Raw genomic sequence first — 25,622 nt, forward strand, 5'->3', positions numbered from 1 at the left:
TTTAACTCCCGCACCACCCGCACCCAATCCCACGCACTCACCCATGTTAAAACTCCCCCCTGTGGTTCGGTACATTTACCACCCATGCTGAAAGAGGAGCCCAAATTTTGCCTTTTGTTAAACAAATGAGAAATTGGACAAGATCCCGTTGGCATACTTTCTTTTGTAATTAGTAATGCTTTACAAAGCTGTGTAATACTAAGCAAAAATATGATGATGGATCCTAGATTGCTGGTGTGTATGCAACTAACCCTTCCTTCCTGTGATAAGGGCTAAAAGTTATCCCAACACCATGCGCCAGAAACCACATCAGTGCCGAGTTTCAATTCACATTATACTGCAGCAAAATGTTGATCATACCATTTACTACCACGACTGCAAAGTCAGCAATGCAAAATATAAAATGTAACCTTTTGGACCTCGCCTATGAATTTTGCACATCTATTAACTCAGAGGCACTGTAGTAAGACATTCCCTTGTGGCGAAAAGATTGGAGAGTTCAGTTTTATCCTGAAGGAAAAAGCCACCTTGCAGTGATGTAAGCAGGTCACCTGTGGATTGGTGACTTGCCTGCTGAATGACATCAACTTTTCAACAGGGTAGAATTTCCCTCAAACCAATCAGGAACAGGATGGGGGAAAATTGCGGTCGGAGGCTTCCTTGGGGTGGATGCCTCCGACCCGAAATTTATTTACAAAAATACCTGCTGGTCCCGGAGGAACGTAGGATTCTGGTCGGAGGTCTAGTTTCGCAGTCCAGCATACTGGAACATGTCTTCCAGGTACATATGTATAGCCTGGAATCACTATCTAGTATTCTCATTGATTATAATGGGAATTCCGTTTGTAATAGTTCCCATTACTATCAATTGAAATACCCTGCAGAAACAAGAACCACAATACAATAAATAAAAAAACACCTTGCTTATTTAAAATTAATTGAAATTGAATTATATTAAATGTTTTAGGAAAAAAATTTTTTTTTTGAAAATGTTTTTAAAATGTTTTAATCGAGTTAAAAAATAAACTTACCTTAATGGACAGGGTTTTTAATATAAAAATTAGAACACAATTTAATTTTTCTATCTTTTAAAACTCTTATGCTGGTAAAAGCAGGCCTTACACCGCCTTTTAGCAATGCGCAAGAGTTGAAAGGGCATTCGCTGGGCAAGAGTTGGGCAAATAGCCCAAATCTCCATCCGCAGAGGCCCTTTACTTTCCGTATGCGTTGGAACTGTCAAAAGACATTTTGACAGATCACGAGTGCCGGATTTTGGCGCATGCCCTTTGTGCACCTAAACCCGTAACTTGCGGGGCCTCTTCGGGTGCGTGCGTACATCGTACACACCGGAAAGGCCACAATTTACGACCCTCCATGTTCTTCCTGCAGTGAGAAACTTCTCACCATTTCCCCACAGTGAGATGACGGAGATCAATAACTCAATGGTGTGGGATTGTGGGTACAAATTTACATCACATAAGGGGACTTTGGAGATAACAGATAAAAATATTAATACTTAAAAACTAGTTCCTGAGACCCTCTTAGTGACTGTGTGTGAGGTTGCTGTTTAATTTGCTATCGCACTGTGGAGAAAAGGTGAGCAGTTTTTCACTGCAGGAAGAACACGATAAAACAGAGGGGTTGTCTCCTACGTGCGTTATTCTGAGTGGTGTAGACTGAGGCAGGTTGTGTACCTGCCCTCTTGTGATTGAGGCACTGCCCAGGTAACTAGAGGCAACATTTTTGTGAAAAAGGCCTGTGACTCTCTTGTTCTTTCTTTACGCGTTTCATAACACTGTCATCCAACAAGTTTAGTGTTGGAAACCATAATTTCATTGAACCTTTTCTTTTGCACCGCCCCTCCCCCACCCCCCACCCCTCTACCCCACCCCCTTACCCCTGCACTCTCATGGAAGTAATTGATCGAATGACATGGAGTGGCTGAGGCTTAGATCCCCTTTCCTTTGTTTCCCCTCGATGTCTTACCTGGTCTGCAAGTGATCAAACTGCACTTGAAGGTTATCGTTCACTTCCGTCTGTTCATCTAAAGAACGCTGCAGTTTCCTGATCTGGTTCAGTGAGTCATCCAGCTGCATCAATAGAAATAAAAAGCATCAAATCAGCCATGATCTATTAAATGGCGGAGCAGGCTCGAGGGGCCAAATGGCCTACTCCTATTCCTACTTCTTATGTTTTTGTAAGACCAGAACACTGGCGTGTTTGGAACAGAAACTGAGGTGCAAGGAAGCAGTACCGTAAAAGAAATGTGTCACTGAGGTAAATACTATATACACAGCACAGAGTGCAATACACCATCTGCTGGAACCCCCGAAAAAATGATATTCCGATCTTGAATTTTAACAATGAGATCAAAAATGTAAAAATAACATTAATTAAACTCATGCAGCAACAGATCATGTGCATTTGTTCGAGCAGCCAATAATGTGACAGGTGAGGACCTGACAAAAGAACTGCTTAACACTCACCCTTCAAGAGAATTCAGATTAAAGTATACAAGGAAGCTGTTATGTCTCGAATAAAGCAATGTGACTGAGTACTGTAAACTTGAGTAAGTGTGACCTTAGTCTCTTTATTCTGACTCCAGAGTACTGGCACAGCATGGGAGACCTGCTTATATACAGTGCTCCCAAGGGATGCTGGGATCCCTTGGGACTCCAACAGATGCGCCACCTGGTGGCGATAGAATGCTGGTTACAAGGTGTTGCATACAGAACAGAAGCAAACTGAACATGTACATGAGCACATTAAATATAATCAGAATTCCTCTCATAACGAGAAAGCTTCAACTGAAGATCTCAACAATATTGATTACAATATGTAGAGTAACTTCAACTGTACAGATTTTCAGAACTACTTGTCCTCAGAATTTAGAATCAAACAATCATAGAAAAATGATGACACATTCTATTGTGTTCCTAATACAGATGAGGCTGCACACAGGAACGTTAAAGTAACAGTGACCTCAGTCTTTTATAAGACACTCCAGAGTGAGGAACAGGCCTGAGGGGCTGGCTTATATACAGTGCTCCCAAGGGATGCTGGGATCCCTTGGGACTTCAGGGGATGCGCTCCCTGGTGGCAGAACATGGGAGTGCATGCTTTACAGATACACAACATCACTCCCCCCACAAAGTCAAAGTGAAAACTATTTACAAAGTGAGGCGGTCGGGAGCCTTTATTTCCATGATGGACTGCCTCGGTACAAATGTCTGTTCTGGTGTGTTGGCTGTGCCCTCGCTGGGCTGTGTGTTGTTGGCCCTGCAGGGTTGCTAGGTGAGCCTGGCCTTGCTGGGCTGTTGGGCATGATGGGTTCGATTTCCTGGTCCGGGGTGGTGTTGTTGATCCTTTGGGTGTGTGTTGTGGGCTCAAAAAAGGTGGTGTCTGATGTGGGTTGTTCAAGGCAGTCTGTGAACCGCAGCCTCATTTGGTCCAGGTACTTTCTGCAAGTTTGTCCATTGTCTAGTATGACTACAAACACCTTATTCCCATCTTTAATTATCAACGTGCTCGCGATCCACTTGGGACCATGTCCATAGTTTAGCACATACACAGGGTCATTCAGATCAATTTCCCGTGACACAGTGGCGCGACCATCGTTTACATTTTGTTGCTGCCGCCTGCTCTCTACCTGATCATGCAGGTTGGGGTGAACCAGCCAGAGTTTGGTTTTAAGTGTCCTTTTCATGAGTAGCTCAGCCGGGGGCATCCCTGTGAGCGAGTGGGGTCTCGTGTGGTAGCTGAGCAGTACTCGGGACAGGTGGGTTTGGAGTGAGCCTTCTGTGACTCGTTTAAGGTTCTGTTTGATGGTTTGTGCTGCCCGCTCTGCCTGCCCATTGGAGGCTGGTTTAAACGGGGCCGAGGTGACATGTTTGATCCCATTGTGGGTCATGACTTCTTTAAATTCGGCACTGGTGAAACATGGCCCATTGTCACTGACCAGTATGTCAGGCAGGCCGTGGATGGTAAACATGGCCCTCAGGCTTTCAATGGTGGCGGTGGTGGTGCTTCCCGACATTATTTCACATTCAATCCATTTTGAAAAAGCATCCACCACCACCAGGAACATTTTACCGAGAAACGGGCCTGCATAGTCGACATGGATCCTCGACCATGGTCTGGAGGGCCAGGACCACAAACTTAGTGGTGCCTCTCTGGGCGCGTTGCTCAACTGAGCACACACGCTGCATTGCCGTACACAGGACTCTAAGTCAGAGTCGATACCGGGCCACCACACGTGGGATCTGACTATCGCTTTCACCATTAGTATACCCGGCTGTATGCTGTGGAGATCCGAGATGAACGTCTCCCTGCCGTTTTTTGGGAGCACTACGGGGTGACCCCACAACAGGCAGTCTGCCTGAGTGGACAGCTCGTCCTTTCACCGCTGGAATGGCTTGATTTTCTCTTGCATTTCAATGGGGATGCTAGCCCAGCTCCCATGCAGTGCACAGGTTTTTACTGGGGACAGCAGAGGATCTTGGCTGGTCCAAGTCCTAATCTGGCGGGCCATGACAGGCGATTTATCATTTTCAAATGCTCCCATGACCATCAACAAGTCTACGGGCTGCGCCACCATCAACAAGTTTGCAGGCTGCGCCATTTCCACCCTCGTGGTGGGCAATGGTAGCCGACTGAGAGCATCCGCACAGTTCTCGATGCCTGGCCTGTGGCGGATGGTATAGTTATATGCTGATAGCGTGAGTGCCCACCTTTGTATGTGGGCTGAGGCATTAGTATTCATCCCCTTGTTTACAGTGAACAGGGATGTGAGGGGCTTGTGATCGGTTTCCTGCTCAAATTTGAGGCCAAACAGGTACTGATGCATTTTCTTTACCCCGAACACACACGCTAATGCCTCTTTCTCAATCATGCTGTTGGCGTTCTCGACCTTAGACAAGCTTCTGGAAGCATAGGCAACAGGTTGCAACTTCCCCGCAACGTTAGCTTGTTGTAATACACACCCGACTCCGTACAATGACACATCACATGCTAGCACAAGTCTTTTACACGGGTTATACAATACAAACAGCTTGTTGGAGCATAAAATATTTCTGGCTTTCTCAAAAGCAATTACTTGTTTTGTCCCCCAAACCCAGTTCTCACCTTTACACAATAACACATGTAGGGGCTCTAAGCAGGTGCTTAAGTCCGGTAGGAAGTTACCAAAATAATTGAGGAGTCCCAGGAACAACCGCAGCTCCGTGACGTTCTGTGGCCTGGGCACAGTTCCTGATAGCCTTTGTCTTGGCGTCTGTGGGCCGAATGCCCTCCGCCGCGATCTTTCTCCCCAAAAACTCCACTTCTGTTGCCATGAAGACGCATTTCGACCTCTTCCGCTGCAGCCCTACACGATCCAGTCGCTGGAGGACCTCCTCCAGGTTTTGTAAGTGCTCGGCGGTGTCCCGACCCATGACCACTATGTCGTCCTGAAAGACCACCGTGTGTGGTACTGACTTGAGTAGGCTCTCCATGTATCTCTGGAAGATCGCTGCAGCCGACCGAATTCCAAACGGGCATCTGTTGTAGATGAACAGTCCCTTGTGAGTGTTGATGCAGGTGGGGCCCTTTGAAGATTCCTCCAGCTCCTGAGTCATATAGGCCGAAGTCAGGTCGAGCTTGGTGAATGTCTTGCCTCCTGCCAGTGTCGCAAATAGGTCGTCTACCTTAGGTAACGGGTATTGGTCCTGTAGCGAGAAACGATTAATAGTTACTTTATAATCGCCGCAAATACTGACCGTGCCATCGGTTTTGAGTACTGGAACAATCGGGCTGGCCCACTCACTGAATTCCACTGGGGAGATGATGCCCTCGCTTTGCAGCCTGTCCAGCTCGATTTCCACTCTCTCCCTCATCATGTGACGTACCGCTCGCGCCTTGTGGTGAATGGGTCGTGCCTCTGGGACCAAGTGGATCCGCACCTTCGCCCTGGAAAAGTTTCCAATGCCTGGCTCAAAAAGGGAAGGAAATTTGTTCAGAACCTGGGTACATGAGGCCTCATCGACATGTGATAGCGCTCGGATATCATCCCAGTTCCAGCAGATTTTGCCCAGCCAGCTCCTTGCAAGCAGTGTGGGGCCATCGCCCGGGACAATCCAGAGTGGCAGTTCATGCATCGTGCCCTCGTCGGTGACCTTGACCATGGCGCTGCCCAGGACAGTGATAAACTGTTTGGTGTACGTTTTCAGTTTCGTGTGGATGGGGCTCAGGGCTGGTCTGAATGCCTTGTTGCACCACAGTCTCTCAAACATCTTTTTATTCATGATGGATTGGCTAGTGCCAGTGTCCAGTTCTATGGCTACGGGTAAGCCATTTAATTTTACGTTTAGCATTATAGGTGGACATTTCGTCGAAAATGTGTACATCTCGTGTACTTCAGCATCTGCCTCCTCTCTTTGAGGCTCGAAATTGCTTTGATCCACCATGGACCGATCTTCCTCTGCTACGTGGTGGTTAGCAGGTTTTGCAGAGCTTGCAGCTCGTTTGCAAGCTCGTTGGAGGTGCCCCATTGTTCCACAGCTCTTGCAAACATACCCTTTGAAGCGACAGGAATACGCTGAATGGAAGCCTCCATAACGCCAACAAGTTGTGAATTGCCTTGCATTCATCCTTTGTTGGGGACTCTGAGTCATCTGAGGCCTGCTGAAAGTTGCAGACTCGTGGGTTCTGTCCTGTACATTTCTGCTCGCAAACACAGTTCCAGTTAATTTATGAACATTGCTACCATTTGTGTGCTGAGAGATTTGTTTGGTGTTATCACAGTCAAAGGTTTTTGTAGGATGGTCTTATGGCCAATGCCAGTACAAAAAAGACCCTAAGCATTTGCTCCAGGTAGCCATCAAACTCACATTGTCCTGCAAGTCGCCTTAACTCGCCGAAGTAGCTCGCCACTTCCTGACCTTCACATCGCTGGCACATGTCGAACCGATACCTCGCCATCAGCACACTCTCCCTCGAGTTAAGATGCTCCCGAACCAGTGTACACAGCTCCTCATACGACTTATCTGTGGGTTTCACCGGTGCCAGAAGATTCTTCATGAGGCTGTAGGTCGGTGCCCCGCAGACTGTGAGGAGGACCGCTCTCCTTTTTGCAGCGCTTCCTTCTCCGTCCAGCTCGTTGGTTACAAAATACTTCCCAGTCCACACCCTCCGAGAATTTCTTCAGGATGCCCACAGTTTGCTGCATCTTTGCGTTGGATTCGTATTCTCGTCACCAGTTATTGTGTTCCTAACACAGATGAAGCTGCACACAGGGAGGTTAAAGTAACAGTGACCTCAGTCTTTCATGAGACACTCCAGAGTGAGGAACAGGCCTTAGGGGCCGGCTTATATACAATGCTCCCAAGGGATGCTGGGATTCCTTGGGACTTCAGGGGATGAGCTCCCTGGTGGCAGAACATGGAAGTGCATGCTTTACAGATACACAACACATTCGGCCCATCATGCCTGTGCCAGTCAAAAAAGAGCTACCCAGCCTAATCCCACCTTCCAACACTAGATCTGCAGCCCTGTAGTTTACGGCACTTCAAGTGCACATCCAAAACTTTTTAAATGTGGTGAGGGCTTCTGCCTCTACCACCCTTTCAGGCAGTGATTTCCAGACCCCCACCACCCTCTGGGTGAATTTATTTTTCCTCATCTCCCCTCCAATCCTTCTACCAACTACTTTAAATCTATGCATCCTGGTTATTGATCACTCTGCTGAGGGAAATTGGTCCTTCCTATCCACTTTATCTCGGCCCCTCATAATTTTATACACCTCCGTTAAATCCCCTCAGCCTCCTCTGTTCCAAGGAAAACAACCCCAGCCTGCCCAATCTTTCCTCATAGCTAAAATCCTTCCTGTAATGTGGTGATCAGAACTGTACGCAGTACTCAAGCTGTGGCCTAACTAGTGTTGTATACAGTTCTAGCATAACCTCCCTGCTCTTATATTTTATGCTTTGGCTAATAAAGGAAAGCATTCCGTATGTCTTTTTTAACTACCTTATCGACCTGTCCTACTACCTTAAGGATCTGTGGACATACACTCCACGGCACCATGTTCCTACACACCTCACATTTATTGTGTATTCCGTTGCCTTGTTGCAACTCCTCAAATGCATTACTTCACACTTCTCCGGATTGAATTCCATTTCCACTTTTCTGCTCAACTGAGCAATCCATCGATATCTTCCTGCAATCTAAAGCTTTCCTCCTCACTGTCAAGCACATGACCAATTTTTGTATCATCTACAAACTTCTTTATCACGCGGCCCTGGACAACGTGGACCACTTTCCATACCTCGGGAACCTATTATCAGCAAGGGCAGACATCAACGACGAGGTTCAATATCGCCTCCAGTGCGCCAGCGCAGCCTTCGGCCGCCTGAGGAAGAAAATGTTCGAAGACCAGGCCCTCAACTCTGGCACCAAGCTTATGGTCTACAGGGCTGTAGTAATACCCGCCCTCCTGTATGGCTCAGAGACGTGGACCATAGACAGTAGACACCTCAAATCACTGGAGAAATACCACCAACAATGTCTCCGCAAGATCCTGCAAATCCCCTGGGAGGACAGACGCACCAACGTTAGTGTTCTCGATGACGTCACGATCTCTGGGCGAAGAAGATCGGGGTGCAACGCCGCACTACCCCCGCGTAGCTCCCGCCTAATTTAGCGGGAATCGCTGATCTCGCTGCTTCCGGTCGCACACCAATTTGTGCCCCCCGGAGGCACTCATGAGAGGCGCAAAGGAACCCAATTTAGCCCCCTCAACCTTTCTTCGACATGAAGGTTGCTATAAAGATACAAGTCCTTGTTGCTGACGACAACATTCTTCCCTTGGCCATGTGCAAAAAGCACCATGCACACTTCATAATGACTAGTTATAGAGCAGCACTGACAAAGGCTAAGAGAGTAGATTGTATACCTGCTACCTTGGCCAGGTATAGTGAATGGTTCTGTGAGACTAAGAATGGGGAGAAAATATTAAGAATACTTTACTGCAAAAAATAAATACGATGAGAATAAATAAATGTAATGCTAATCGGAATATTGTAAAGGTCCGCTTGCTTAGCAACATTTATTCTCCAGCCATTCTACATCATTTGTTTAAAAGGGACAAATAGATAATGGAAACGCATGCTTGAAGTAAGGTGTTCCTGTTAAGAACGTTGTACTTTTGTATATTAACTCCCAGTATATCGATAACTAGCAGATGGTTGGTTCACATAGAAAAATGATGCCAACTTTGTAATACTGCAATCAAAATTCAACGGATGCTGGAAATCTGAAACAAAAATGCCGGAAACACTCATCAAGTCAGCCAGCATCTGTGAAGAAAAAAAGAAAGTTATTGCTTCAGGCATTGTCCTTCATCAGAAGGTTCCGAGGAAGAGCTATGCCTGAAAAGTTAACATTGTTCCTTTCTTTACCGATGCCTCCATTCCGATACAGGTGCAGTACAAAAAGATGAACTGCACTTCAGCTTTGTGCAGTTTTCATTCGTATTTCCATAGCCAGTGCCGGCATAAATGGATGTCTTGCTTTAGTGCATCAAGTGTGATAATCTTATCTCACTGGGTAAATGGATGACCAGTCAAAACAGGTGTGAGTTAGTCTTTTATTGGGAGCCTTATTTTCACTTTAACAACCACGGCAAATTACTTGTTCCAGGTAGCATCAACTAATAAAACACTAAGACCTCCGAGGGGGCGATAACAGTGCCCTAAGCAATTACGGTAGCATAGTGGTCATATTACTGGACGAGTAATCCAGAGGCTTGGACTAGTAACCTAGAGACCTGAGTTCAAATCCCACCAAAGCAGCTGGGAGAATTTAAATTCAGATAATTAAATAACTCTGGAATAAAAAGCTCACCGAGGAGTTGTTCGGGTCGCCTGCCACCGTCGATGAGGTCATCAGGCAGGGCCCAGCTGCCAAGGAGTTGTTTGGGCAGGCCCGCAGGAGCTATTCGGGTGCGCCTGCTAAGGAGGAGCTGATTGGCTGGGCCCTGCCGAGGAGGAAGTGTTCAAGCTGGGCCCTGCTGAAGAGGAGCTGGTCAGGTGGCCCTATCATGGAGGAGGTGTTCCGGCGAGGAGGTCCCGAGGTAAGGGCAGCGGCAGTGAGGTAAGGGCAGCGGCGAGGCGAGGCCTGAGGTCAGCAGGTTGGGATTCCGGGACATTTTAAGGATTCCGGACAACCCTGCTACCAATCGGTCCGGATTTTGGATGCTACACCTGTATCAGTATTGGTGACCATGACACTACCAAATTGTCCAAAAAACCCATCTGGTTCACGAATGTCTTTTAGGGAAGGAAATCTGCCATCCTTACCCGGTCTGGGCCTATCTGTGACTCCAGACCCATAGCAATGTGGTTGACTCTTAACTGCCTTCTGAAATGGCCTAGCAAGCCTCTCAGTTATACCAAACCTCTACAACAAAGCCAGCACTATGGGAGTACACTCAACTCGTGGACAGCAGGGGTTCAAGAAGGCAATTCCCCGTCCCCTCACTGACCCCTCACCGTCCCCTCACCACCATCTTCTCAAGGGCAATAAATGCCAGCCTTGCCAGCGATGCCCATATCCCGCGATCGAATATATTTTTAAAAAGCATCGTCGGGCGAAAACACCGGCAGCTGCAGGAGGCATTTATCGCGAGGCCAGATGCATCGGGGAGCAGATTAAAGGGGAGGCGGTCGAGGTAAGTAAAAATAAAATACTGTAATGCTCTGATTTTTGGTCGATGGTCTTCGCTCCCGATCGTTCCACCCGGCACTCTGCTCCAGTGCATCGGGCTGATCGGGCCGGATAGCGACTGCCATCGGGGAGCAGGTAAGTTTTTAATTTGCAGATCCTGCAGCGATGGCCTTTCTGTTTAAGGGAGGGAAGGAGCCTCAGAACGCGGCGACGCTGCACAGGCCAGTGTGCTGCCCTGCACACTTACCATGACGCCTGCTGGCTCTCGAACTCCAGGAAGGAAGTGGAGTGCTTGATTCAGCGTTCCACTTCCTTCCTGGAGCGCAAACACCAAATTTTTTAAGTTAAAAAAAATTAGCTCCTGGCACTAATTATTTCAACTTTTAAAAATTAGGGGCGCTCCCGAATTTCTCCCCCAGAATACTGACTAAGTGTCAACCGTGGCTCAGTGGGTAGCACTCTCACCTCTGAGTCAGCAGTTGTGGGTTCAAGTCCCACTCTGAGCACAAAAATCTAGGTGTAGTGAGGGAGTACTGCACTGGCGGAGGTGCTGTCTTTCGGATGAGGCATTGACTTAACCAAGAAAAATTCCATGCTACTTCCCCGCTGGTGAATGCCGTTATTTTCTGGCCCCATAGCAATGGAGATCAACAAAATTCAGGGCAAAATTATGATTTTCATTCCAAGTGTTGTGTTTTCCTTTCTCTGGCGTCATTGGAGTTGCTTTGCCATTCACTCTGACCCCAATATCAAACTGTGTAATTGTCTTTTTTTACAATATTTCCTGTACTGAACAAAATGTGTATTCTTACATGTTTAATTTGTGACTTTATGTTTACACACTAATTATCGGGCATTGACCTGCAGGATGCATTGCTTATGTTCACACACCAGCTAGATGTTGAGCGAGTGGAATCCCTTTCGGTTCCGGTCCAGGGCAGAGCTGACGTGCGGCCCCCGCAAAGCAATGTGCATGCAGTCAATGGCATCCTGCACCATGGGGAAGCCTGCAATTTGTGCAAACCCTTGTGCTCACTCTGCCTGCTTCTCTCTGGCAAGAGGGAATGAAATGAAGTTATCTCTCTCTGAATAGAGAGCCTCTGTGTCCTCCAATATGCAACAGTGGAGTGCAAACTGCGAGATGATTCTAAAGGGCCTGAATTTGCACTCCCCACGGGCATGTACGAAATGCACACGTGCCCATGGGGTCCCCTGCAAGTTCTGGGGTTACGTATGCGAAGCGAATGCATCTAAACCCGGAACTTGCGATCTGTCAAGAATTCTCCTGACAGATCGTATGCCTCCAAAACTAAAGGGCCTCTGCGGGTGGAGAGTTGGGCTATTTGCCCAACTCCTGCCCAGCGAATGTCTTTCAAATTCTCACGACTGATAAAAGCAGACCTGCGTAATGGCCTGTCTTTATCAGCATAAGACTTTTAAAATACAGAATAATAAATTTTTTCCAATTATTTAAATATTTTAAATCCTATTAAATAAGTAAGTTTATTTTCAAACCCTTTAAAATAAGTACATTTATTTTTGAAAAATTAAATTTTGTATTTAAATAATTAATTAAATTCTATTTTGATTAATTTTAAATGTGGTATTTAAAAACAAATGATCTTAAATGCTTGCGTGTTTCAGGATGTATTTCCATTCATACTCATAGTGATTGGAATCAATGGGAATACCCCTACTCTGATAGGTTGGGCCGGCCCACGTGATCCCAGTGATGCGTACAAAGTGCGTACGCTGCTGGGATACATGGGCTTCTATGCAAGCCTTCGCCTAGAGGCCCAGGACCAGAAGGCTCCGAAACTTCGGGAACAACAGGTACTTTAGGAGAAATCTTTGCGGTCGGAGGCATACGTCCGTGGGAAGCCTCCAACCGCAAATTCTGGGCCGATGTCCCCAACCCCAATCTGGAAGAAGCTAGATGCATATAAGTTATCCTAATAAAAATGAAGAGTGTGAGATAGCAAACTAACTGAGAGTGTGATGGAAGGAAGGGCAGGGTAGCAGTGGTCCTGGCATTTTTTGTGCTTCCCTGCTGGTGGAAGAAGATACTTCACATTACATCACAGAAGGGATTGTGAGCCAGCAAAGGAAATAATATCAGATATATGTAAATTCAGAAAAAATTAAAGTCTATTTTGCACACTCAGATTGAGAACAAATCAAATACTGAATGGCAAGAGATATGTGGTTATTAAGTTTTATAAATGATAAAGATAATCCTACAGGCAAGAAAGGGCTTAATTGGATGAGCAGATAAAATTGGCCAGTGGTCTTCTCCTGTCCAAAATAAGATGCCTTTTGATTCCAATCAACATTTTCTTTTGAACAAGAAGAACCTTTGATGGGCATGCAGATTAGCAATATTTGCACACTCTTAATATTGATTTATTTGTTAATTATAAAGGCTATTGACTCTGGCAGCACGGAACTCTAGTTGCTGTGTTGCTGAAGGCAGTGTCTGGAGAAACACTCCTGTTTCAAGCTTTACAAAAGGTTTCTGAACATATTAGGAATACTTAATAGACAGGCCCCATGCTGATGCTCCCCCGCAAACTGAATTAATGGTCTTCATTCCATATTATCTTTGTTTACTGCATACTTAGGCACAACTCCTATTGATCAATTGTACGAAAAAAATGCCAACCTGCTTTGGCAAGAGCACTAAGTCCTGTTGTAGACGAGAGTGTGAACCAGAATATCAATCCTACCAGCTTCCTGTTTCAGCATCTGTTTCTGAAATCAATTCAAGCTCCCTCTGGTCTAAAGCATCTTCCCTGGCAACCACTTTAGCTGTTGATCACCCTCTTTATGACCAAACTCTCCCTGAGACCTGTCTTAAGTTGATCCTTCATAACCCTGAACCTGAACCATCGTCCACCTGCTTCCCTGGTGTAATGTATTTGCTTCAAGGGTTCTTGTTTAGAAGTCATACCAACACATTGCTACTAAGAACTAATTGGTATATTTACAAAGGTTTAACAATCACACTACACATTATCAGTTCATCCACTAGGCTCACACCTGCATACCTCATGGCAACTGATTGGGTTTTCATTGAGTCTTGTGAACATCACGTGACTGGCTAAGCCACTCACAATGCAACAGCTCTACAACTATTTTAAGTTGCAACTGTAAATCAAGTAAATCAAATAAATCAAGTGCCCCCTGGTTAAAGTGGGGGGGGAGCACTAAAACCGACACAATTAAACAAATTAAACTTTGGACAGTCAACTGGTTCAAATTAAAATTTGGTTGCCGGGGGTGATGATGCACTCCAGTCCCTCCGGCGGTCGCGGAAGGCCGCGAGCGTACCGGTGGACACCATGTGCTCCATCTCCAGGGACACTCTGGCTCGGATGTAACCGCAGAAGAGAGGCAGGCAGTCGGTCTGAACGACCCCCTCGACCGCTTGCTGCCTGGAACGGCTGATGGCCCTCTTGGCCATACCCAGGAGCAGTCCTATGAGGAGGCCTTCCGAGTGCACCGGGTGCCCAAAGATCAGGAGTGTGGGACTGAAGTGCAACCAGAATTTGAGGAGCAGCCCCTTCAAATAATGCAACAGCTCTACAAACCTGTGAGCATACTCACAGGTGCATACATTACACCTGACATATCTGAAAGTATACTTTATCTATCCCATTAAGTATTTCATATACCTCCATAGCTCCTCCTAAAGACACCCCTCATTAAGAGCTCTCGTCTATTGAGTCATTCTCCTCTAACACCAGGAGCATCTCAGCACTGCGTCTCAGGCACTTTGCTGTGAAGATAGACCTGGGCTTTGATTATGTGAGACTACATTAGGTTTGGAAACTTTTAAAATGAATTCTTATATATGTCAGCTGTGGTACAGTGGGTACAGTGGTACTCGCTTCTGAGTCAGAAGGTTGTGGGTTCAAGTCCCATCCCAGAGACTTGAGCACATAATCTAGGCCGACACTCCAGTGCAGTGCTGAGGGAGTACTACACTGTCAGAGGTGCCGTCTTTCAGACGAGACATTAAATTGAGGCCCCGTCTGCTCTCTCTGGTGGACGTAAAAGATCCCATGACACTATTTTGAAGAAGAGCAGGGGAGTTATCCCTGGTGTCCTGGCCAATATTTATCCCTCAATCAACATAACAAAAACAGATTGTCTGGTCATTATCACATTGCTGTTTGTGGGAGCTTGCTGTGTGCAAATTGGCTGCCGCCTTTCCCACATTACAACAGTGACTACACTCTAAAAGTGCTTCATCGGCTGTAAAGCACTTTGAGACATCCGGTGGTCGTGAAAGGTGCTATATAAATGCAAGTCTTTCTTTTCTTTATATATCTTTAATGGAAAGGAATCATGTTACAGAAAGTCTAGTGGAAGGAGTATCCAATTGCTGATCTTATATATGGTATTATTTTGTAGGAAGCAACTGGGGAGAGGATATGCAGCTATATTGTGGTGTCTATTCAGTGCTTGTACTCCCATGTGGAGGAGGGACGGGTAACCTTGTGATGGTAAAACACCAGTGAAAGTCAAAATAAAGCGACAGATATTACTCATGTGTGTCAGTGCAGTTGAAAACATGGATCCCTCACCATCGGAATCAGGTTTCCACCAGCCCAGATGGTAAACATCAAATTCAGAAATGACCTTGTCAGGTACCACATCTTCAATCCCTTGTATCACCAATGTGCAATCATTTCTAATTATATTACACCATTTAAACACGGTGCACATTATAAAATAATGAAGGTTCACTGTAGGTTGAAGAGCAGATATTAGGGCCTGTGCTAATAACCTCAGATGCCAGTTGCATTCCAGTGCCTACCCAAGTGAGCACTCGTAACTTTAGAGTACATTAGTTGACTGTGCTGGACATCGGGAGTATGGTAGCATACTGGTTATGTTACTACACTAGTAATCCAGAGGGCCTGGAGCAATAATCCAGAGATGTGAGTTCAAATCCCATCATGGTAGCCAGGGGATTTAAATTCAGTTAATTAAAATAAATACAAAAATCTGGAATTAAAAAGCTAGTATTAGTAATGGTGACCAGGAAACTAGTGAATTGCTGTAAAAACCACCTGGTTTGCTAATTTCCTTTAAAAATTGGGGAAGGAATTCTGCTGTCTTTATCTGGTCTGTCCTATATGTGACTCCAAACCCACAGCAATGTGGTTAACTCTGAAATGGTACTCAGTGGTACCAAATTGCTCCTAGAGAAAGGTAGCATATATAACTTCACCACAGGACTGCAGCGGTTCAAGAAGGTGGCTCACCACCACCTTCTCAAGGACAAGTAGGGACGCCCACATCCTGTAAATGAGTAACTTAAAAAAAACTGACCATCACTGTCCTCACCAGATAGCCAGACATGCACACTTTTCAGCAGGCATCACTGAATAGTGGGTTCGCAGAGAAAACCCAGGTTAGTTTTCTCCTCCACAGCTTCAGGGCACTGAGGGCAATTATAGCATCCCTACTGCCACCCTGACATAGACTAGGAATTGAACCTCAGATCTTCTTAAGTCAGTGTAACTTAGTTACATCCTGCCTTTAACAATAGAGCCATCGAGGAACTGTAATTCTGTACAAATCTGCACATTTACTGAAAAAAAGTGTTACAAGAAAAGAAAAAGATGATTATTCATGAGCACTGTTGATGACTGAACCTGGTTATAAATTCTAAAATATGTCTGAGTTTATTCGGTGATAATTCAGTATTCTAGTTATTCATGACATTCATTTTTTTACTGTGACCTTATTCTGAAGACTGTGATTCTTCTAAAGCTACATGAAACTCTTGGTGATAATGTTCCTCTTGTAGGAATTTCCCCCTGTTCCTCTGTGGCTTGATCCTCAATAATGAATGTCAACAAGGCTCTCAGATATACTCTTGTAAAGATTATTGTAGAATTACTTCTCCATTGAGTAGTCCAAAGCATTGTAAAAAATTGACTGTATAATAATAAAAAATGCATTTTCTTGTAAGGAATATTTACAACTATTTACATGAAAATCTGTTTAGTACGAATTTCATGAGGAGGAAAACAGTTGATAAAATCTGGAAGGCGTGCTGATAGTGGAACCACCCAAAATTGGACAAAATTCAGAGAAAAAAAGAAACATTCAATTTCCTTAACAGAAAATTTGGTGCTAATTTTTTTTAGGTTGTGGTGGGGGTGGGGGGGGGGGGGGGGAGGGGAATCCACAAGGTTAATGCTCCAGTTTCCCAGACATGATGCACACATAGAAAAAAATTCTGCTCTCTATCTGTTTTTAGTCATTTCTACCACAACCGGAGTGAGTAATATAATGGTGCATCTGTTGAAGTCTCAATGCTCTATACTGCAGAGTGGTAGAATGCATATTCATAACCACCATGGGAAAGAACCTGTTAAGTATTGTCCATGTACATTAAATGTATAGTTACAATGGTGCGCCACAAGGAGCACTGTGGTGGGAGACCCGAAAGTACCTGCGAGACAGAATATAAAAGGCTGCCCACCAAACTTGAGGGGCACTCTGGAGTTACACAATAAAGGACCAAGGTCACAGCAGTTACTACAACACCAGACTGTGTGGAGTCAGTGATTTGAGTGCCACATACATCACAAATTGGTGACGAGGACACGGACGAGCTCTTCACGCAACCATGGCTACTTTGGGCACGCTAAAGGATTTCACCGAGGGTAATGACTGGGATGCCTTTACGGAAAGGCTCGAGTACTATTTTATAGCAAACGACCTGACAGGGAACACGAACGCACTGATAGAGAAGCGTAAGGCGATATTGCTGGCACCCGTGAGCACCAAGGACAAGTCATATGAGTAGCTGATTGAACTCATTCGTAACCAACTGAAACCGAAGGAGAGCATCCTCACGGCCAGGCACAAATTCTACCACCACTGCAGACCTGAGGGCCAGAATGTCACAAAATATGCTGCGGACATCAGGAGACTTGCGGCGCCGTGCGATTTTGGCACACACCTTAACGAGGCGTTGTGAGACGTCTTTGATATGGGGATTGGCCATGAGGGCCTCCTTCACAAGCTGCTATCTACTGAACCTACAGTCAGCCTGCAGAAAGCCATCAACATCAGCCGGGCATTTATGACCTCGACTTGCAGCACCAAGCAGATGATCCACACTGTCTCGAACCCGGCAGGTACTATTCACAGGATAGCGCCCGTCACGGACAAAACTGCAGAACATGGCCCTGCCCAGGGCAGAGCACAGACCTCAGGGTCCTGGAACTCAGAGTCCGCCGAGGGACGCTAATCGAGTAGCACCATGCTGGCGCTACGGAGGAAGCCATGATGCAGGTTTGCGGAGTATACGTGCAATACCTGCCACACGAAAGGCCACCTTCAGCGTATGTGCAAAAGAAACACGACTCACCGTGTGGCTGAGGAGACGGTAGATGATCTGCTATCCAGCGAGGAGCATTGCGATTTGGCTCGACGGGCATCCCAGCCTCAGGTAGAAGAAGATGAAGCGTTTGGACTGTATACGTGTACCGACGATTCGGCCCCAGTGATTATGGAAGTCAAGATTAACGGAGTCCTAGTGAGTATGGAAGTGGACACGGGGTCGGGTCAGTCGCTGATGAGTCAGGAAACTTTTGATAAACTGTGGATCAACCCAGCTGCACGACCCAAGCTGGTCCCGGTCACGGTGAAGCTGCGCACCTACACCAAGGAACTGATACCTGTTCTTGGCAGAGCGGATGTGCAGGTATCTCACGGTGGCGAGACGCACGGTTTACCTTTGTGGATCATTGCAGGCGATGGGCCGATGCTACTCGGCAGGAGATGGATGGGGAAGGTCCATGGGAGCTGGAAGACTTCATTCCTCCACAGACCACTGTCCCCCGTGTTCACAGACAGAGCAGGCCCCCACCTTGGGATCGGATGGCAGCGAAGGAAGCGTGTGTGGGGTTGGGCAGAGCAGCGGCGGCCGTCGACTCTCCCCTGCAAAATCTGAGAGTGAGAAAGAGGCGCTGGAGCCAGCAGCAGCGCCGACCGAGCTGGAGAAGAGAGAAGGGCTTCGACGGGCTGCTCCAGCAGGCACCGTCGGCCCGCAGGCAGAGGCGGCCGTTCGCGGGGCTTGTAACAGGGGTAGCGGTGAATCGGCAGTTCCGGGAGCGGAACTCGCTCGGCGTCATCGTGAGGGCCAGTGCTCCGAGGAGCGGGGCTCGTCCAGGATTGGCTGCGGCAGTGAGGAGGTTGGCTCCGGAGGACGTGTGTGTGTTTGTGGCGGCTCCCGAGCAAAAAGGTCAGCTGCGTGGGGTGCTCCGGAGGATGCGGCGGTGCGGGGGCCGGTGCGTTGCGGCTCCCGGGTGCGTTCAGAGTGTGGCGGCTTTCTCGAGAGAGGGAGAGTAGGCAGCAGCACAGCGAGTTCAAGATGGCGGCGAGCTTCGTGGCAGCAGAGTTCTGCAGAGAGAGGCAGGCAGGCACCAGCAGAGCACCTAAAATGGCGGTGCCCAGTGGAAATCTCGTGGGGAAAACAAAATGGCGTCTTAAAAGGGAAATGTACCCGGGAGTCTTAAAGGGGCCTTACACCGTTGGCGATCCCCACAAAGAGACTTTTGTAAGGGCAAGAGTGAGTCAAAATGATTACTGTGATTTGTATGATTACGTGATTTATGACAAGAGTTAATATTTTGATGCTAAAATGATTACTGTGATTAAAATGATTGATATGATTGGTGAAAAGAGTTAATATCACAATGCACAGTTAAAAGGGTTAATGGATCTGTGACTAACATGACTAATGGATTAATGCGATTTCTGATTTTATGTGATTTATGCAATTGTTCAGTGTCTGCAGACAAACCGCAAAGGCAACTATTTTCTGAGAACAGAGGCAACGCACTAGTTGCCCTACCCAGTCTCAGTGCAGCCCATTACCTCGGGCAAAAAGGGGCAGAATGCCGCCACCATACCTCACCCAGTGGAACTGGGATTTAATAACTGTTCAGTGTACCTGCAACCTTTTGATATAGCTCTTCAACAAATCTATATATATCATACAAATGTACTGTCTATGTGTACATGCTTTCTGCTGGAGATTATGTTTGTGTACTTGTATCATCCATGTAAGGACTGCAAATACCACATGCTTGCACTGGATCGCAAGCATAATCTCTACATGGGGGGGAAAGAGGGAAGTGGGTGGTCATGGACTCACACTCACAAATCAACCAGGACGACTAAGGCCGAGGTTACCGGCAATTTGCTTTTGGAACTGGGGGCGGGGGGGAGTGAGATGTTATGTATTGTCCATGTACATTAAATGTATAGTTACAATGGTGCGCCACAAGGAGTACTGTGGTGGGAGACCCGAAAGTACCTGCGAGACAGAGTATAAAAGGCTGACCACCACACCTGAGGGGCACTCTGGAGTTATACAATAAAGGACCAAGGTCACAGCAGTTACTACAACACCAGACTGTGTGGAGTCAGTGATTTGAGTGCTACATACATCACAGAACCAACATAAGCAGGTACTGAGCAGAGGCCAGTTACTCCTTACAAGGAGGAAGCACCAAGGAGGAGCAGCCATCCCATGTTTGCCTTTGCATACCTCCCAGCAGCTAGTTTCAAACCACAGTTGATAGAAATGTAGGTCATCCATCAGCAGGGGAATGGTTCACACTGGCAAAATTTGAAAAATAAATCCTTGCCCATTTTCTTCCTGAGGTCTGTCTGACTTGATATTTCAGTGGGCCTCAAAATGGGCTGCCAGCCCTCTCACCTGGAACAGATGGGAACCTTCTTTAACTATTTAAATCAGGGCCCTACGCCCATTGTAGGATAATAAATGGCGGCGAAATGTAAAAATGCATCAGCACAAATCCACGGTGTGAGTGGACATCATCACAAACATTACCTGAAAATCATCACTCGAAGAAGAGCAGGCGAGTTCTTACCGGTGCCCTGGCCAATATTTATACCTCAACCAACGTCACTGAAACAAAGTATCTGGTCAATTATCACATTGCTGTTTGTGGGAGCTTGCCATGTTAACTACATTACAACAGTGACTACACTTCAAAAGTACTTCATTAGCTGTAAAGTGCTTTAGGATGTCCATTGGTATGAAAGGTGCTATATAAATAGAAACATTGAAACATAGAAAATAGGTGCAGGAGTAGGCCATTCGGCCCTTCGAGCCTGCACCACCATTCAATAAGATCATGGCTGAACATTCCCTCAGTACCCCTTTCCTGCTTTCTCTCCATACCCCTTGATCCCCTTTGCTGTAAGGGCCATATCTAACTCCCTCTTGAATATATCCAAGTCTTTCTTAAAATGCAAGTCTTTCTTAAAAACCTGTACAGCTAATGCTTTATTTTCCTCCAGGCTGCTGTCAGATGACAACTATTAAATTACAAGATTCTGACATTCATTGCATGTACACAATGCCATTCCATGAATATTTCATTGAAGCTATGTGACAAAGATATTCAGTACGTAATGCAAAGTTCACAGCGTCAAATGTTGACTTTTACAAGTGCAATTTAATAAGTAAGCCTGTAGCTTAGTTAGCAGTGTTAAGCGCATAAAAGTGCAAGGCTTTGCACATTGGAAGGAAAAAAATCAGGAGGTAATCTCTGAATGCTGAAGAAATAGTTAACAGTAGAGAGAAAGCCACCAGGCTAATCCTTGTATCAGAGAACTAAGCTACAAGGTTAGATTAGAGAAAGTGGGGCCTCTCTGCTTTGAAAAATGGTAACTCAGGGAGGACCTTGTGGAAGTATGAAAGATATTATTAAATGGTGTAGGACAAGGGCTCAAACTGGTATACAGCCAACTTAGAACTGATAACATGAAGAATTTCCTCTCTCAAAAATGAATTAACACTCAGAACCCTAGACCTGATGGCTTGCATCCTCGGGTTTTAAAAGAAGTGCCTGAACAAGTAATGGAGGTTGATTGCTGAGATGAAGGGGTTGTCTTATGAAGAAAGGTTGAGCATGTTGGGCCTATACCCATTGGAGTTTAGAAGATTGAGAGGTGATCTTATTGAAATGAAGGGATGAGTGTGGTGACACACACGCGCAACTGGGATAAAAGCACAGAGCAGCAGGCATTGCTCTTTTAGTTAAGCCGCATTGTGGAAACAAAATAAAGTCTTTTTTTTTCTACAATTAGCCTGTTATCTACTAATCTGGGAATTCTTGATGTTTACACTTGAGCTCCGATCTTAACCTGGGCGCGAGTGCAGGTTGGGGAGTTGGGGTAGGCTCTTCTTTAGCTTTAGTTCAATCAAAATATATCTAATTCTATTTTGTTTCTGAGGTATAAATTTAAAATGCTTTCCTCCCCTGTATTCTTGTGCTCTGAGTTCATTCATCATCCAAATTGGAAGTATTGGCAACCATTCATAGACCAGAAACTTGAAGATGGATGTGGCCACATTAAAATGACTACACCACATCAATCTCTGTTGAGACTGTCTTACAGCTGATAGAGATATGTTCCTGCCAAATGAGTTAGCACATCTGTTGGCTAAAACAGGCTGGGACATGGAACAGAAAGAGCCAATACATTGAATGTTATTCAGTATTTATTGTAAATCATCATCATCATACGCGGTCCCTTAAGCGAGGATGACTTGCTTCCACATGAGTTCACAGATGTTTCAATGAAGGACCCGATGTTCCAGTCCTGAACTCCAATTGAGGGGTTGGAAAATGCCTGTGCTTGGATTTTTTTAACGTGTGGTGGCCGTTGCACATCAGCCACCACAAAGGCTCGACAGAGCTAGGCCTTTATCCAATGGCAAGGGTTGAACCAGGACGACTGGAGACCTGCTCTGCTGCACAGATCTAGTGCACACGCATATCACAGTGCGTGCAGGCCCGTGCTATCCCTGGGCCCTCGGCTCTTCTGGGCGTAAGATGGTCACGATTACAGCGTCTCTGAGATCTCCTGGCATGATCTCCTCCTTCCAGATAAGAGAGATGAGGTCATGGATCTGTGCTAGTAGTGCTCCTCCGTCATGTTTTAGTGCTTCGGCAGGGATTCTATCTGCTCCTGATGACTTGCTGTTCTTCAGTTGTCGGATGGCCTTTTCAACCTTGTGCCGGGCTGGGGGTGTGCTGAGATGGTGGCAGGTGGCATGCTGTGGGATGGAGTCGAGGACACTCACGTTGAAGACAGAGTTTCGGTTGAGGAGATCCTTGAAGTGCTCCTTCTAGCGGGCACTGACTGCCTCTCTGTCCTTGATGAGCACCTCTCCATTCTTGGCCAGTAGTGGGATAGAGCCTTAGGTGCTGAGGCTGTCAGTCATCTTGATTGCGCTGAAGAATCCTTGCACGTCGTGGTTGTCGGCTAGCTACCAAATTTCTTGAGCTTTCTTCATCCACCATCTGGTTTTCACCAGCCCTGAGAAAGATTACCACTATTTGCCACATTGCGGGCAGTTTTGTACTGTAGACCTATGCCCACTAGGAACTCAGTTCAGGCTGTCTAAAAACATCTCACCTTACAGAGAGAAGGGACTCTCAGCGCATCAGTTTTTAATCAAATTCAAACCCAGATCCCAGAAATGCAAGGAGAGTGAGCTAACCAGGTGCTCCACTCAATCCCTCGTGGCAATGAATCCTATTCTCAAACATCTGCATTTCACTGAAATCTCTACCTCGAGATCAATTTCTGTCCTGATGTTTGCAGCCAAACACGTCTTGTTCTCAGACACCTGGGGTGTTGCTGTAATGCTGGTAAGTAATACATCAATTAGAGTTAAGTGATGTGACGGTGCCATTTGTGTCCATCTCATATTAATTGTTCACCCGCTGGCAACAATCAAAATCTGAGCTGCTAAATGGAAGCAGGTACTTGACTTCAAAAAAAAATCAAGTTTCAATAATAAAATATGCAAAATGCAGAGAGTGAGCCATGCACCAGAAACGTTTAAACTGGGGGCCTGAATACGTCTGGAACAAGCACAGATAGTTTATAAGGGGAGCGCGATGGGTCTACCATTTACTAGCTTTAAAGAAAACAGTTCCATAACTAGAGCACCACCAGAGTTTGATGCATGCTTATTTACAGGGGTTACATTCGCTCTGTTCACTTTGCTGCAGGGAAATGAACTAATTCCAAGAGAAGAGGAATTTCTTCTCTCAGAGGGTCGTGAATCTTTGGAATTCTTTACCCCAGAGAGCTGTGGAGGCTGGGTCATTGAATATATTTAAGGTGGAGATAGACAGATTTTTGAATAATAAGGGAATAAAGGGTTATGGGGAGCGGGCAGGGAAGTGGAGTTGAGGCTAAGATCAGATCAGCTTTGATCTTATTGACTGGAGGAGCAGGATCAAGGGGCCGTATGGCCTACACCTGCTCCTATTTCTTATGTTCTTATGTTCTTATGAAAGCACAAAGCAAAGAAAACTGTTAACATTTTGAGGATTGCATCCAACATTGAATAATTGTTTAATCTGAAACATATAAAACAAAAGTCATATTCCAACCAGTCATGGGCCATCACTCATTTGAAAATAATAGAGCCTTGCAGTGAGAGGTGCCATTGGAAATCAGTCGTTTAAAAGGCTGCAGTGAATGATCCAGCATTGTTTACTGCTAGGCTGTGGTATAGATACACAAAAGTGGGAGACCATGTGCAAGTTGAACCTCCCTTAACCGGCACCCTCGGGACCTGGCCTGCCAGATAATGGATTTTGCCGGATGAGAGGAGGTCAGCAGCCTGAGGTCAGGGAGGTGGGGGAGGAGGTCGGCGCCCCAGGCAGGCCCGAAGTGTCGCGGTCCCTCAGCGGGCCGAGGATTGGAGCAGCCCCAGTGGGCCGAGTGTCGGAGCGGCCCAAGGGGGCCAAGTGTCAGAAAGCGGCCCCAGGGGGCCGAGTGTCGGAGCGGCCCCAGCGGGCCGAGTGTCAGAGCGGCCCCAGGGGGCCAAGGATTGGAGCGGCCCCAGTGGGCCGAGTGTCGGAGCGGCCCAAGGGGGCCAAGTGTCAGAAAGCGGCCCCAGGGGGCCGAGTGTCGGAGTGACCCCAGGGGGCCAAGTGTCAGCGCAACCCCAAAGTCGGGGTGGAGGTCGGCTGCGTTCTGCGCATGTGCCCCCTGCTGCCAGAATCACGCCGGATGAGGAGTGGTGCAGGATAAGGAAGGTCTAACCTGTATATCATTTTCGCAATCTAACTACGAGAAGGAAGGCTGACAAAAAATCTGGCTGAGATAAATGGCGAGTTTAGAGGTTTCGATCATTCAAGACTCACAATTCAAGCTAACTGAATTTGTTCAACTTCCACATAAAATATAATCCCCTCAGTGAGAGGTGAATCAGCCAAAGCAAGTGTTTCTTTAAGATCTTTGCGGCATAATTAACTATCTTGAACTGGTGATCTTCATCCACACTGGTGTACGCTCTCACTCAGTTCATCAAATCAATAATGGTTGACACACCTGCTATTGAGCATCACAGTTGTATACAGTTTCCGGATTTTGACAATAACTTTCATGTGTATAGCACCTTTAATGCAGAGAAACACCCCAAGGAACTTTACAAATCTGTGAGTAGGAACAGTCACCGTCAAGAAAGGAGAGATTAGGAGCCGTGATCAAAGGCTTGGTCAAAGAGTGAGTTTTAAGGGGGGTTTGAAAGGAGGAGAGGTAGGTGGTGAGGCAGTGGAGTTTAGCAAGGGAGTTCCAGAGAGTGTGACCTTGCTGGCTGAAGTCACGGCCATAAATAGTCAGGTGAACGGAAAAGGAGAGGAATACACAAGAGGTTAGAGTCAGAGGAATACCGAGTATGGTGGGGGTGGGGTGGGGGATAGTAGTAGCTGGAGGACGTTACAGAGATTGGGAGGAGGGAGGCAATAGAGAGATTTCAAGGTGAAGGCAAACAGCTTTAAATTTGAAGCTTTGGAGGACGGGGTCAGCAGGCCAGTGAGGACGGGAGT

At 46.4% G+C, this 25,622-nt stretch overlaps 1 protein-coding gene across 1 annotated transcript in view; it reads right to left on the bottom strand.

Annotated features, from left to right (window-relative positions):
• Positions 1-25,622, bottom strand: part of LOC139270881 (coiled-coil domain-containing protein 102A-like) — a 760,459-nt gene that overhangs the window by 262,274 nt on the left and 472,563 nt on the right. Inside the window, exon 7 of the mRNA XM_070888470.1 lies at positions 1,987-2,090. Coding sequence (XP_070744571.1) covers positions 1,987-2,090 — 104 coding nt within the window. The remainder of the gene's footprint in view (positions 1-1,986; positions 2,091-25,622) is intronic.

Source organism: Pristiophorus japonicus, chromosome 1 (genome assembly GCF_044704955.1).
Source record: "Pristiophorus japonicus isolate sPriJap1 chromosome 1, sPriJap1.hap1, whole genome shotgun sequence".
NCBI classification, from domain to species: Eukaryota; Metazoa; Chordata; class Chondrichthyes; family Pristiophoridae; genus Pristiophorus; species Pristiophorus japonicus.